The sequence below is a fragment of the Thamnophis elegans genome, chromosome 2, assembly GCF_009769535.1.
Source record: "Thamnophis elegans isolate rThaEle1 chromosome 2, rThaEle1.pri, whole genome shotgun sequence".
In the NCBI taxonomy this organism is placed as follows: domain Eukaryota; kingdom Metazoa; phylum Chordata; class Lepidosauria; order Squamata; family Colubridae; genus Thamnophis; species Thamnophis elegans.
Window position 1 is genome coordinate 77,461,381 of NC_045542.1, and position 14,837 is coordinate 77,476,217.

The 14,837-nt window shown below is 40.9% G+C and overlaps 1 protein-coding gene across 1 annotated transcript in view; it reads left to right on the top strand.

Annotated features, from left to right (window-relative positions):
* ERGIC1 (endoplasmic reticulum-golgi intermediate compartment 1) overlaps positions 1 to 11,657 on the top strand; it is an 84,103-nt gene extending 72,446 nt beyond the window's left edge. The window contains exons 8-10 of the mRNA XM_032210292.1: positions 1,844 to 1,944; positions 3,078 to 3,200; positions 9,782 to 11,657. Coding sequence (XP_032066183.1) covers positions 1,844 to 1,944; positions 3,078 to 3,200; positions 9,782 to 9,889 — 332 coding nt within the window. The 3' untranslated portion in view covers positions 9,890 to 11,657. The remainder of the gene's footprint in view (positions 1 to 1,843; positions 1,945 to 3,077; positions 3,201 to 9,781) is intronic.
* Positions 11,658 to 14,837: the final 3,180 nt, after the last annotated feature.

Genomic DNA, 14,837 nt, shown 5'->3' on the forward strand with positions numbered 1-14,837 from the left:
CCTATAGAATGTTCAAATTATTAGACTTATTTTTTAAAGACTGCTTTATTATTATTCTAGACAACTTAACAAAATGAAGAAGCTTTTTAAAATAAATGCTTGATCTGAAGAGGCCCAGTGCTATTGTTTTAAAAAGTGCTATTCTTTTAAATAGCAGAGAATAATTATACTTCCAGAAGGCACATCAATTTTAACAGCATCTGTACAAGTATAGTCTGAAATATAACATCACAAACAGTGCATATTGTCTGTACTGTTTGTTGCAAGGAGGCAAATTGCTGGGAGACAGAGGCAGATATTTTTCCTTTGTTTTCCTCCCCAAAATCTAGGTGTGTCTTATACTTCGGAGCATCTTATACTCTGACAAATACGGTATATAATTCTCAGCTGGCCTTAGTCACTGGTCATGCTGGGAATTATACATAAGTACATCTGAAGAGCACCAGGTTGGGAAAAATTGATCTCTTGATGTTTTATATTGTTGATGGCTTCTGCAACCAGAGATTTGTTGATTACTGTGGGGTTTTTTAGAGATGTATGATACCTGAAGAAGATATTATAAACTTGTCTCTTAGAGCAACTTCAAAAGACTTATTGGAATTGACCTTCGTAGATTAGCTGCAGTTCACAAAAGCTTAAGTCTTTTAATAAAATTAGTTAATCAGAAAAGATGCTGTCAGACAGCTTCTGACATTTTGCTACCAATGTTACACAGATCTCCCCTTGCAAAATTTCCGTGTATATGCATGTGTGTTGGAAGGAAAGAAACAAAGATAAAAAAGAGCCAGGGCAGAGATGCAAAGTTTTAAGAATCATGTATATCAGGAAATGAGTCTGGTCCTACCCAACATCTTTCTGCTTGGCATTCCTTCCTCTGTATTTACTTCTAGGCAGTGGTGGGATTCAAATAATTTAACAACTGGTTCTCTGCCCTAATGGCCGGCTGGGTGGGCGTAGCTAGGGGGTGTGACAGGCAGTACTCGGCCTCCTACATCCCCCTGGGAGCAAAAACGGGCTGCAGGGGGGTGCTGCCCCCACATGCCCCATTTTGGGCCTAGTAGGTCTCCCTGCAGCCTCCTGGGAGCAAAAACAGGGCTCGTGGGGACTCCTGGAAGGAGTGGGCTGGAAGGGGCGGGGCCACCCAGAAATTTAACAACCGGTTCTCCCTAATTGGGACGAACTGGCTGAATCCCACCACTGCTTATAGGAGGTAATAAATTAGACTACTTTAAGGTAACTGTAGTTTGAAACTATAGTAATTCCATTTTTACTGAAAAACTATTTCCTGTCCTATAGAATTTCTACCTTTGCTATGAGATTATGTTTTAAAACCCCATGCTTCTATCCAGGTTCTTATCAAACTGTCAGATGATTTCTACAACTTTAAATATGATGACCTTTCATTGGCAGTAACATGATCCATGACAAAAATGTAATGCTTTTTTTAAAAAAAATGTTATTTGAATTTCAAGTGGGTAAGACTGAACATACGTAAAATTATATACTATCCCCAAATTCATTGGACAAGTTAAATTAGTATTGAAAGTTTGCTAGTGTATGATTGAGCATTGCAAACAAGAATAATCTTTCAACATTTAATCAAATTAGATTTTTCATGTTTTACTGAGTGCGGTAGAGCATCTGGCAGTCCATACACACACAAAAAGATTAGATATATTCTTGCACATTTGAGAAAAATTAGGACAATTGTGTATCAGTTAGAAATTAATATAATTCTGAACAGATTAAGCCAGGTTCAAGACTTGTACTTTGAAATCTGTACACCAGAAGAGCCTCTGTTATTTTTTGGTTTCTCAAAAAGAGGTATATTCTGTTTACACAGCTCTTGCTTCTCATGATTATATACTGAAGATTGTTCCTACTGTGTATGAAGACATGAGCGGCAAACAGCGGTACTCATACCAGTATACTGTTGCCAATAAGGTAAAGATATTACATTCCTTTCTAAAAAGGCTTGATTTAATACTATTTTCCAGTCTTGTGTCCGTTGTTCTTCTTTCAATGTGCATTTATTTAAACAGTACACATAGCACCCTCTTCTGGAAGTCTAGAAAAAAATAAAATAAAAAGTAAGGTTGAAGTACATTTAACTTGTGTGAATTTCAGTATAGTCAAACTAATAGGAATAAAAAAAATGTTTTTCAAACTTCTCAGTTTAGTCCAATAAAGTTTTCAGCTCAAAAACATACTCAATCACATAGATGAAGTGCTTGGACATGAACATTGGAATATATATTTTCAACTCCATGGCAATGAAAATATTATTTGCAGATTAACATGGAAAAAGGCTAGATATATGAATACTTGATAAACTGACATAGGCTATAAATTGATTGACCAATCATTGCTTCCTGCTTTGTGAGTAACTGTCTTATATAGTTGAAGCAAGGCTGAATTAATGGATTTTGAGATAGATCCTTCCTATCAGTTAGGTATAATTTTGTCTATCCAGGGCATTTGCTCCCTTTTGCAAAAACTAATGTTTAAAAAGAGATATGGTTTGCTTCAACCCTGCTAATCTCATATGAAAACATTTACTTTTACACAGATTTCCTACTACCTGATTTCATAATGCTACGTTTTGGGTTTTTAAAATTATTATTCCCATTTTTTTCATTGTTTCTCGAGATCTTTTTAATATGCACTTCAGTTACCTGCCAGTTTGGGGAAATTTTTCCATTTCTAACCTTTTAAACCTCAGGAATTAAAATGCTACTTTAAAATTACAGGATCTCAAAATATTGATTTTCTCTCATAGCCCAGAAAGTTGTAACTGCTACTTTACTGCATAAGAGGTACTAATTTTGTACTATCCATAATTGAGTTAGATCAAGATGTAGTCATATATGGAGTAGGCCCTGTGAAATCAGTATCTTAAAAAACCATTACTAGTTTAAGTCCAATTTGATTTTGAAGGGTGTGCTCTTTAAAGTTAACTTGGATTCCCATAAACATTTCAAATACTATCAGTATCTTAGGGAAAGTGAGTAGATGTATGCAGAATTCATAGGTGTGTGTGTGTGTGTATTTATTCTCTGCCATTGATCCTTTTTTAGGAATATGTAGCATATAGCCACACAGGACGCATTATTCCAGCCATTTGGTTTCGATATGATTTGAGCCCTATTACAGTGAAGTACACAGAAAGGCGACAGCCTTTGTACAGATTTATCACGACGGTAAGTAACTGTCACCTTCTTGTCCTTGCTTATTCATAAGCTGAGTGTATATGCTAGTGATTTAAGTCAAAAAAGAACTTTTATCCTGAACTTGTTCCCAGATGCATCTAGAAAACAGAAAATTGTTCAGATAGGACAATGGGAAGGTATTGGCTGAGACATTGAGTGGGGAGTGAGGTTAAATTGTGGATTTTTAAATTTGATTTTAATGTAGCATTTTGTAAAAGATTCTCAAACTTATACTGCCACAGATAATATTCCCAAATATCAACTCTAGTATGCAAAGATTTTATTTTCATCACACATTGTAATCCTGCCCTCACAACACAATGCTAGAATTCTAATACTACAGAATCAAAAAAGGGGAAGGTTTTTTTAGTGTTTGTTTTACAGATATTGTGTTTTCTTAACAACAGCCACAAAAATGGTCATAAAATTTGACCGGTCATGTGACCAACCCAATTTATGACCATCATGACATATAACCATAATTATCAGGCTCCATTATGGTTGTATGTATTGTAGTGAAATGTTCTTTTTCTTTATTATATCTCATTATGCTACCGTATATACTCGAGTATAAGCCGACCCGAATATAAGCCGAGGCACCTAATTTTACCCCAAAAAGCTGGAAAAGTTATTGACTCGAGTATAAGCCTAGGGTGGGAAATGCAGCAGCTACGGTAAATTTCAAAAATAAAAAATCAGTGTTATTTGAAACTCAAAGTTATGTTTATTCAAGGGACCCGCTTAATTAAAGTGTTCTATAATATCAGTATGACTTATAATACTGCAAGTCTGCAATATTAAAATACTTGTATAGGGGATCCCCGGGATCCCCCGAAGAGATCAAATCACAACCAGTATGCCACCTTCTTGGTATATTGTTTTTATTTTCACTGAGTTTTTAAAAATGAGCATTATTTCATCCTTTTTTTCTTTATGTTTGATTGGTATCTGCAATTTGTGTTAATTCTGTTCATACATATAATATAAATGAAAAACCCAGCTCTCTTAAAAAATATTTTAAGTTCTTTCTGGTGCTCCCTTTTAGAATTGGCCAACTAATATTTCTGTTCGCCCAACTAATGTCAGGCAGAGTTAACTGAAAAAGTAATTTTTCATGAAAGGACATTTTCCTAGGATTTTAATTGTTCTTACTGTCAGATTTCTCGTTATTTCCAGCTTGAGTCTCCTTCTGACAAGTTTCCATTGCTTCTTGTCCTGTCCTCAGGTGCTATTGCTGCCGCCGCCTCCTCCTCCTCCAACAGCACCAGCACATTTGCTGCCCAGCGCTACGGCTGAGGTGAAGCCGCCAAAGCTCCCGCTGGCGCCCCCGCAGCGTTGGGCGGATATCCGGCAGTGCTGTTGGAGGAGGAGGAGGCGAACCAGCCTGCCATCGCCGGCCACCGCTAGCCCCGCCGCTCTTCCCACCCCCTTCCAAGCCCCACAGTCCAGCGGATGGAGCAGCGAAGCCCCGGGGGTCTGTAGAGATTGTCAGTCATCCAGGTCACGGTTGTCCTAAAGGTGCTTTTTCAGGCAACAACTGGGCTTTCTTGGGTTTTTTTGGGAAGACGTTTCATCCAAGAAGCTTCTTCAGCTCTGCCACTATCCTACTTCCCCACTATCCTGTCAGAGCTGAATGGTGAGAAACGAAACGTCTCCAAAGAAAAAAACAATAAAGTCCAGTTGCCTCCTGAAAAAGCACCCTTGGGTTGATCAGTGATATTGAGAGACACGCTGCATTTACCTTTAATTTTCTTTCTTCTAGCCTTCTGAAGCGGGCAAACAACTCAAGAGAAACTTTTGCAAATTCATACAAGTCCGAATTTACATCATAAAGCATTGTTCTTCCACGTCGATGAAGTTTAACTCTGGCAATTGCCTTATAATATATTACTTTCTCCGGTCTTATTGTTTTTGCTGGGGGGGACGGGGGACGAGTGTTTAACAACGCCACCCGATAATCATTTTTTATTGTGCCCCACCCCTCCCCTACAAAGCGAGTCTGCGCGGCCGGTGGAGACAGCCGACCTCCTTCCTAATCAGGAAAAGTCAGGCGCGTCGAAACTTCGGTAGCTCTCCGCACTTCCTGCCATGCTCCGAGCCGCGGCTCCTCTCTTCGCGGCCTCCGACGCACCGAGAGCGGGAGCCCTCCAGCCGCCCAGGCCCAGCCCCTGAGGCGGTCGCCCGCTGCGATAGCGAACAAGTGCAACCTCTTCCTTCGGCCGGACTGGGCTGAAGCCGCCGCCGCCGCCGTCGCACGCTGCTGCTCTTCCTGCCTCCGCGCTTGCAGCGGTAACGGGCGGCGGGGTTGGTGGAAAAGGCGGAGGCGGCGGCGGAGGCGAAGGGAGGGAGGCGGGGAGAAAAGAATGGCAGCAGCCGAGGAACCCGGAGCGGCACCAGCAACAGGGAGCAGCAAGGCCGGCGAAGGGGAGCCGGCGTCGTCTTTCCAGAGCCGCCTGTGGAGGAGCCTGCAGCTGGGGGGCAAAGGCAAAGGCAGCAGCAAAGCGGGAGCCGAACGCCGCAGTGCGGACACCTCGTCGTCGCTTCTGCGGAGTCGCGCCGCGGAGCAGCCGGCCAAGGCGGACTTGTTAGCAGGGGGCGTCGTCGTCGGTTCCAGGTGGGGCGGCTTGAGGCGTCGAAAACACGTGCTGGACCGCGTCTTCTCGTCCTCTCAGCCCAACTTGTGCTGCTCCTCGGCAGAGCCCCTGGAGGGCGTGAGTGCCGAGGCCGGCTCTGCTCTGCGCCGCCTACGCGAGCATCTCCTTCACCACCCTCAGGGCAAAGGGGGACAGCAGCAACAGCAGCATGGCCGGGGGGCTGACGACCCGCCCGCCTCTCCTTCCTCGACCTCTTCGGCGGCTGCCCCCGAAAAGGAACGGGTAGTAGGCGGAGATGGAGCCCTCAAAGCCGAGGCGCGGGAGAAGCCTCCGCAGCCGCCCCGACTCGGAGCTCACCTGTCCCATCAGAAGAGCTCTTCTCTGCCCGGCAACTGGAATCCCCTCTCCAAGGGATCCCCGTGCAGAAAATGCGGGGAGCAGCAGCGAAGCCCCGGGGCTTCGCTGCTCCATCCGCTGGACTGTGGGGCTTGGAAGGGGTCGGGAAGAGCGGCGGGGCTAGCGGTGGCCGGCGATGGCAGGCTGGTTCGCCTCCTCCTCCTCCAACAGGCAACAGCACTGCCGGATCCAGTTGTAGACTCGAGTATAAGCCGAGGCGGCTTTTTTCAGCCCAAAAAGTGGGCTGAAAAACTCGGCTTATACTCGAGTATATACGGTAATACAGTAGTAGAGAGAAATGCCGTTTATTCATTATGAAATCATGATTTCATGGAACTGTAGCTAGGCGGCATCTGAAGGACCACATATTACACACTACTCTGATACATCATTCAGTACAAAACAAAAAAGTTAGGGTAATTTTGTCTTTTCAATCCTTTTTTTGTTATAATTTGTGGAGTCTTTGAATGGCAATTGGCTTTTTCTTTTAGTGCTCTTTACCTATCCCTTATCATAAGCTTTGTCATTTGCCCATTTGTCCTGGCTTCTGATCTGTTCTATATGATAATAGTGGCTTGCCTATTTTAGCATTCTTCCATTTCTGAATCTGCTTCTTTGGCACCAGGATCCAATTGAATTTCTTGGCTTGTTTTTTTTTAATTCTAATGGAGTATGAAATCAACAAACCATCATGTTCTAGCTTTAGGTCTAAAGTTCTTGATCGAAGGGACAATGCCTGTTCATATGTGCTTTAGTGATATCAGCCTTATTCTATCATTACTAGACATTTTTCTTGTAAATACTATCCTTCCATTTCTGTTATGTTCCTAGGACAAAATCTAGAGGAGCCTCATAGGACAAATTATTACCTCAGGCCTTTCAAACCTAGCAGAGTTACTCTCCAGCCCACCATCATTTTTGTTGTCCCAAGTCCCAAGTCCCTACTACTCATCATGATTGACCCGGAGTTGAATTGGAGTTGTCATGATTGTGGAGAGGGCTTCTGGCCGAGGCAAAAATTATTGATTGGCTCAACATAATAGCAACTGGGGACATTATTTACATTTTTGGTGACTCACAGTTCAGAGTATTCTTTTGGCTTAATCATGTTTATTGATTGTTATATAATCATGAGATAGTGACGTTTCATGTAATAAATGTCCTAGCTCCTTAATTGTTGAAGTGAAATGGTGACTCTCCTAAGAAATCGAGTTGTTTCTACGTGTTCAGAGAATTCTCTGTGTGTAGGGTGTTTCTTTTTCTTTTTTTAAATAGATGTGGAATTATATTTTTCCTATGTTTAGAAAAAGTGAAGTCATACTTTCCTGCTTTGATGCATCAAGTATTCCTCCTCTACCATCTTGTGGTTTAAAACCTCTTGTGTCAGCTGATTTATGTTGAAGTTACCTAACTCATTCTGCTGTTATATTCCCTAAAAAGTAACTGTGCATCACTTTTGGTAGAAGGCGGGGTAAATGAACTTAGAGGAGTAGTTAGGAGAAAACATTTTACTTTGCCAAAAGAAAAAAATGTAAAGAGATCAGTTTCTTATATTTCTTTCTGTGGTTTTTTTCTCAGAATTTTAGCTGTGTTTTGAAAAAAGCATTAACTTATTTCTTTTTTTAATGGAAAGATATTTTCATCTCACCGAGCTCACTGGACACAAATATCTGAATGAAAAATACACACAGAAATGAGAAATTTCTGTCCCACTGCTTCTGTTACTGCTATTGAAGTTCTAATCATAATTGAGTCCAGAATTTATATTGCTAAATGAGACATTTGTTAAGTTAGTTTTGCCCCATTTTACAACCTTTCTTGCCACAGTTGCTAAGTAAATCACTGCAGTTAAGTTAGTAAAATGGTTGTTAGGTGAACCTGGCTTCCCTATTGACTTTGCTTGTTAGAAAATTGAAAAGGTGATCCCATGACAGGGCAACCGTCATAAACATGAGCCAATTGCCAAACGTCTGAATTATGACCACGTGACCAAGGGAGGCGTTGTAATGCTCGTAAGTGTGAAAAATGGTCATAAATCACGGTTTTCAATGGAATTGTTTCTTCGAACGGTCACTAAACTTTGTTGTAGTTTATCTATAACCTTATCTGTAACCTTATTCCTACTTTCCTTCACAATTGAATAATTATTCTTTAATCTCAGTATTACAAGTCCTGTGTACAAGAACGATAATGTTCATCAAATTCAGTATGTAGCCCAAAGAGAGAAAGCATCCTTCCTAAGGTAGTGTTCTGATGGCTACAATGAGCATAATACCCAGCCAGTTATCCATAATACCATAATACCAAATAGCCATACCAGCCAGGTATCTGGAGGGCATCCAGTTGGAAGAAGGCTGCTACAATATCTATCCAGAAGTAAATTCCATAGGATTACAGTCTTGCATCACAGGAATCCTATGCATGTATGCCCAGAGTGAAGCACACTGAGTTTAGACAGGTATACTCCTAAAACAGCGATTAAAGAATGCTACTCAAACAGCACTAGGCAGCTGTAACTAGAAGCAGTCACAATGGTGGGAGGAAAGAAATGGAGAAAAGCAGAATGGGCAGCAAATGTCACCTCAGGATAGTTTTGTGCATGAATGGTGTGATTAGTTGGGAAGATCCTTAATGCTATATCCGTGATGGTGAACCTATGGCACACATGCCACAGGTGGCACACAGAGCCATGTCTGCCGGCATGTGAGCCATAAGCTTGAGTGTGCATGTACGCACTGGACAGCTGATTTTCAGCCTTCTGGAGGCCCAGGGAAGGTCATTTTTGCCCTCCCAGGCTTCAGGAAAGCCTCCAGAGCTTGGGAAAGGTGAAAAACGGGCCCAACAGGCCAACCGAATCATTTCTGAACTTCCAGTTGGCCTGTTGGGCCCATTTTTTGCCCTCCTCAGGCTCTGGAAGCTTTTCTGAAGCCTGGGGAGGATGAAAATGGCCATCCCCCAGCCCTCCAGAGGCCCTCCAGAAGCTGGAAACGAATCATTTCCAAACTTCCGGTTGGTCCGCTGGGCCCGTTTTTTGTCTTCCCCAGGCTCCAGAGGCTTTCCTGAAGTCTCGAGGGGGAAAACTCCCACACGCACACACAGGGGGCCATGCGCACATCCACAGGGGGTTGCACGCTTATCTGCGGGGTGCACACGCACAGTTTTGGCACACACTTACAAAAAGGTTCACCATCACTGTGCTATATTGTACTATATTTGGCACTAAAATGACATGATCTCAACCTAATGTGGTTCTAATGTAATCACGAAGAACAAGATGAAAGGTAGAAATAGTGTTGAGAAGCACGCATTGGTGATTTTTCAAGAGGAATGTTTACTAAGATCTAAAGAATTCAGAAAAAACACTGCAACACTTAAGGTATTTTATAGTGTATTTAAGAAAAGGTTGAAATTTTTATTCAATTCATTGATTAACTGCATCTAGCATGTTTCACTAAAAAGTAAGAATAAAAACCAAGCAGTTGTATGCCTGAGGTCTTTTTGAAGTTGTGGGGAAGGAAGTTGGAGGGCAGAGCAGGGAAGGCAAACAGTATTTAACGTTTCCTTCTTCTTTATCCATTTCAGATTTGTGCCATCATTGGTGGAACGTTTACTGTGGCTGGGATTCTTGACTCCTGCATTTTTACAGCCTCTGAAGCCTGGAAAAAGATCCAACTAGGAAAGATGCAGTAACAAAGCAATCTTCAGCCTAACCTTGTGAGAAGCATAGAAGAAAGAGCCCACAGCTATCAATTTTTCTTCATATCATCTCAGTTGACAAATGTCACACAAGCCGCTGGAAACATAAGGGTGCAGAAATAAATAAACCTCCCAAACAATCAATCAGAGTCTTTGAAAATGAGCATCATTTGCAAGTGAATGTGGTTTTATATGTACCATTCTCATTCAATGTTTTGTGGGGGGTTTATTGTCATTTATGTTTTACAATTAGATCTGACAGATCTAAAATCTCAAAAAGGCAACTTCGGGCAAGATTTGTTATGTAACTCAGATTTTATCCAAGAATTATAGAACTGAATCATACAGTACAAGTAGTCCTTGACTTATAGCCAATCGTTTAGCAACTGCTTGAAGTTACAACAAACCTACCTTAGGACTGCTTACGACCCATATTCAAAGTTCCAATGATAGGTCACCTGGAGTCACATGGCTAAATTTCGGGCACTTACTGACATGGCCACATTTGCAGCCATTTGTGGCATCCACAGTCATGTGACTGCATTTATGACGATTTGGCCAAAACCTGGAAGTTACTTTCAATTTTTGGCAAAACTGCATTGATAGTGAACCATTGGTTTGCTTAATGACCGTGATTTTCTCTTAATGATCGCAGTGGCTGCTTTATGACCACATCATTTGTTTTACGACTCACGATTTACAATCTTGATGACCAAGCTCCATTATGATAGTAAATCGAAGACTACTGTACTGTTTTTACCGAATAATAATATTGATTTCATTTTTTTTTTAAAAAAACCTAGCCCAGATGTTTAGAAGAGTCTTATTTATCTTTTTGCATTATGTATTTCCAGATAAATAGAAACCAAAAAGCTATGATCTTGTTATCTTTTGGGCAGCTGAGAAACTCCTCCCTGGGTGACCATTTAAAAGGTTTAATCTTACCGGGATTTGATTCTCTAACACAATTAGCCAAAAGATGACAGTAATTTGTATTTGTGAGACTTCTCTCTTACTTTTTGAATGATACAGATCATTCAGCTATCCAGGTCAAAAATTTTAATTTAAAGGAAAAGCAATGAAGACAATACTTGGTCAATACTCCAATTGGATAGAAGAGCATCATGTTAAAAAAAGAGGAGTGTCTTTCATAAATACTGGAAATATAGTTGTCTTTATCTTCAGGAAGTCAAGACATTGGACAATATCCTGCTCATCTTTAAAATGTTAATCTTCAAGCATTTGCCAAACTGGCTGCCTTAAAGGCAAGCACTTACTTTGATGATTGTTAAGAGCTAGGTACCACACTGTATAAAAGGAAACACATTTTGTGTGTGAACATTTTCTTTTGTATCAGTTCTGAGTATAAAATAATTGTTTATTCCATTCTGCAGGTGAATGTGGGGACAAAGTGATAAGGCAAATATCATTCAAGTTAATACTTTTTATATGGTGTTGGCATTGATTTATAGGGGCTCTCAGTAGAACCCACTGATTTTCATAACTACAACTCTTTTGATATACAGTATGACTCATAATTTGGGAAAGCTTTGTACATTTTATATCACCTAGGATGGATACAAATGATGTGTTCTCTAGTTTTTCTGTACCTTTAAAAAGAAACAGTAAGATTACTGATATTACAATTTTGAAACAGTTATTTGCTGTCAAAATAACACATGGTCTTTTTAAGGGTGACCTTTTAAAATTTGAAAGTGTCAAATCAATATGCTATGATTAAACTGCTTTGGGCCAGAAAACATTTACCTGTTGTTCTATGGTTCTTTTTGGGGAAGTAAGTCCCATTAGTTTAGTGGAACAAATTTGTAGAAATGCATGCTCCTCCACTTTGCCCAACATGTCTATTTTTACTTTGTTGCCGGTATAGAAAAGATATTTTTCTCATCTTGAAATTCTTGCTGATTTTCCCCCATCCTTTTCTTTCTTGAATTTAATTTATTTAATGTGTGATGTCATTGCAGTCAGGGAATCAGTGGCAGATTAAGGTTCACTGGGTGCCCTAAGCCCTAACAAATAAATTAGACACATTTATATGCCGCCCAATCCCGAAGGACTCCAGGCAGCTTACAAAAATAAAGAGAAAAAAAAATAACGAAACACATAACGAAAGAAACAGTTTAAAAACAGCAACACCTCATACATTCATTCTAATCGGGGCTGGACCTCAACAGTGAGGTCAACAGCCCCAGGCCTGCCGGAATAGCCAAGTTTTTACAGCTTTCCTGAAGGCCATGAGAGTGGGTATGGTCCAGATCTCCGGGGGTAGCTGTTCCAGAGAGTCAGAGCAGCCACAGAGAAGGCTCTCCTCCGAGGGCCCGCCAGCCGACACTGTCTGGCTGACAGCATCTGAAGGAGGCCCAATCTTGGTGCCCCCCTCCTTTGTATATACTGTACAAATCTTCATTGGGTTTTTTTCCTTTGGGGTGCCCCCTTGGGCCTAGTGCCCTAAGCAGGTGCTTAGTTTGCTTAATGGTTAATACACCACTGGGGAGAACTATCAATGAACATTCAAAATCTCATGTAGTTAAAGTCTCTGTCAATCATTCCAGTTTTAATTTGTTCTTGGTTAAAATCTGTATGAAAATGCAAGTGAGCTGTTTCTAGGAATTTATAGCAATAGCAATAGCAGTAGACTTATATACCGCTTCATAGGCCTTTCAGGCCTCTCTAAGCGGTTTACAGAGAGTCAGCATATTGCCCCCAACAATCTGGGTCCTCATTTTACCCACCTCGGAAGGATGGAAGGCTGAGTCAACCCTGAGCCGGTGAGATTTGAACCGCTGACCTGCTGATCTAGCAGTAGCTTGCAGTGCTGCATTTAACCACTGCGCCACCTTGGCTCATGCCAAATCTGTATTATACAGTAGTAATCATACATTGTGGGACATGGTGGCTCAGTGGCTAAGATGGTGAGCTTGTCGATCAGAAAGGTCGGAAGTTTGAATCCCTAGTGCTGCGTAATGGAGTGAGCTCCCGTTACTTGTCCCAGTTTCTGCCAACCTAGCAGTTCGAAATCATGTAAAAATACATTTCCTGAATGACCATCTATACCGGAGTCTTTTTTGGAGGATTCGTTTGAATCTAAGCTGTCCCGTAGAGACAGTGACGTGGGGGGGACTCCAGTGGTCCCAGAGATGTTCGCAAAATCTCTGGGAACCTAAGGAAAGCCTTCCTAATCCAGTGACTTCCGGATCGGCTCTATGCCGACTGCAACTGCGATAGCCCAGACAGAGAGCTGGATATGGACATGTCGTTTGATGTGAGTTTTAAATCCTTTTTTCTTGTTGGAAAGAGAACACTCTAAATTTGGAAACTTAGTTTAAAACAAGGCTGATAAGTGAGAAAAGCGGCGGTGATAAATGTTTGCCATTTGGAAGTTTATTTTTCTGTTCCTTTTTTTAAATTCCTGGAAGCCAGGCTGGACTTTCTTGTAATTTGAATCGGCTTTTTGCGTTCCTTCTCTTGGTTGTCGATACCTTTAACTTTGAATCGAATGGGGCACTAAATCTCAAACCTAAAGTGCTTTGAAGATCTGGGTTTTTTTTGTTTGTTTTTCTTCGTTGCCTTTTAGCCCTTTTGATGTTTTTTTTTTTTTAACAATTAGTAATTAACAAACGCCACGACGGACTAAAACAAGCTGTAAACTACAAACTACAAGCCAACACTGCCATCTTGTGGACTCGAACTTTGTTATTAAAATCCCCCCTGTAATGCATTTGATTTACGTGTTTACGCAGCTGGGAACCTGTGAGATAAAACAGCAAAGCTGAGAGTGACCTTGGAGAGACTCTTATCTTAGGGGGGGGGGGGAAAGAGTCCGGAAAAAATCATTTGTTTTAGCTTGTTGGCATCCTTTCATCTCTCAACACCATTCTCATATTACCGGCTGTGGAGACATCGACATTGAATTTTTCTTTTTTGATCATCACCATCGACCTTTTGATCTTTTACATTTTTTTTCTTTTCTGTTTTGATTATTCTTTTTAACCTTTGGATCACCTCTTGACTATTTACATTTTTTCTGCTTCTTTCTTTTCTCACTTGTAACTGAAACACCCCTTCTCCCCTTTTTGGAGGGGGGGTGTCTTCCTTTTCTTTTTTACTATTTCATATTCTCTTATTTATATATATATATATTTTATTGCATTCTTACTGCATTTCATCTTTGAAATAAAAAAAAAGTTTCCTTTTCTTTCCTTCCTTTTCTCTCCCTTCTCTCTTTTCCTTCCCTTTCTCTTTTCCCCCTTTTCTTATCTCCCCCCCCTTTCCTCTGTGTACTTTACGTACTTAATCCACCATACTTATAACCCTCCACCCTCTAATACTAATTGGCTATGAGTAGAAAAGCAGTTGCCTCTGGCTTTACACCAACCCCTGCCCCCTCACCTGCGGGAGGCCAGAGGACAACACAGACGATGTCCCATCAGGAAAAAGAGAAGGAAGCCAACTTTGAAACACTTATACAAATGATGCAGAAAATGCAAGCAGGAAACGCTACCCTTGTAAAAAAAATGGAGGCAATGGAACAACAAAACCAAAGCATAGTGCAAAAAGTTGATAATATGGAAGGAAAAGTAGAAAGTTACACAACTGGATGCTGAAATACGAAAATAGGATTCAAAAAATTGAAAATAAGATTCAAGAAGGAGAGAAGAAAACTGAAAAGCTAGAGATCAGACTAAGTGATGTAGAAAGAGAGAGCAGTGGAATATTAAGATGGGAGATGGACAGATCTGAATTTTTTTTAAGATTTCAAAACATAGAAGAAGAAAAAGGAGAGGACTTAGTTCAGATAATTTCAAATATTTTGATAGATGTTCTGGGGATGTCCCAGGACCAAATAAAAGAAACAATTGATGAGACTTTTAGAGTATACACAAGATATGCAATGAGAAATGCTCTTCCAAGGGAAGTGCATGTA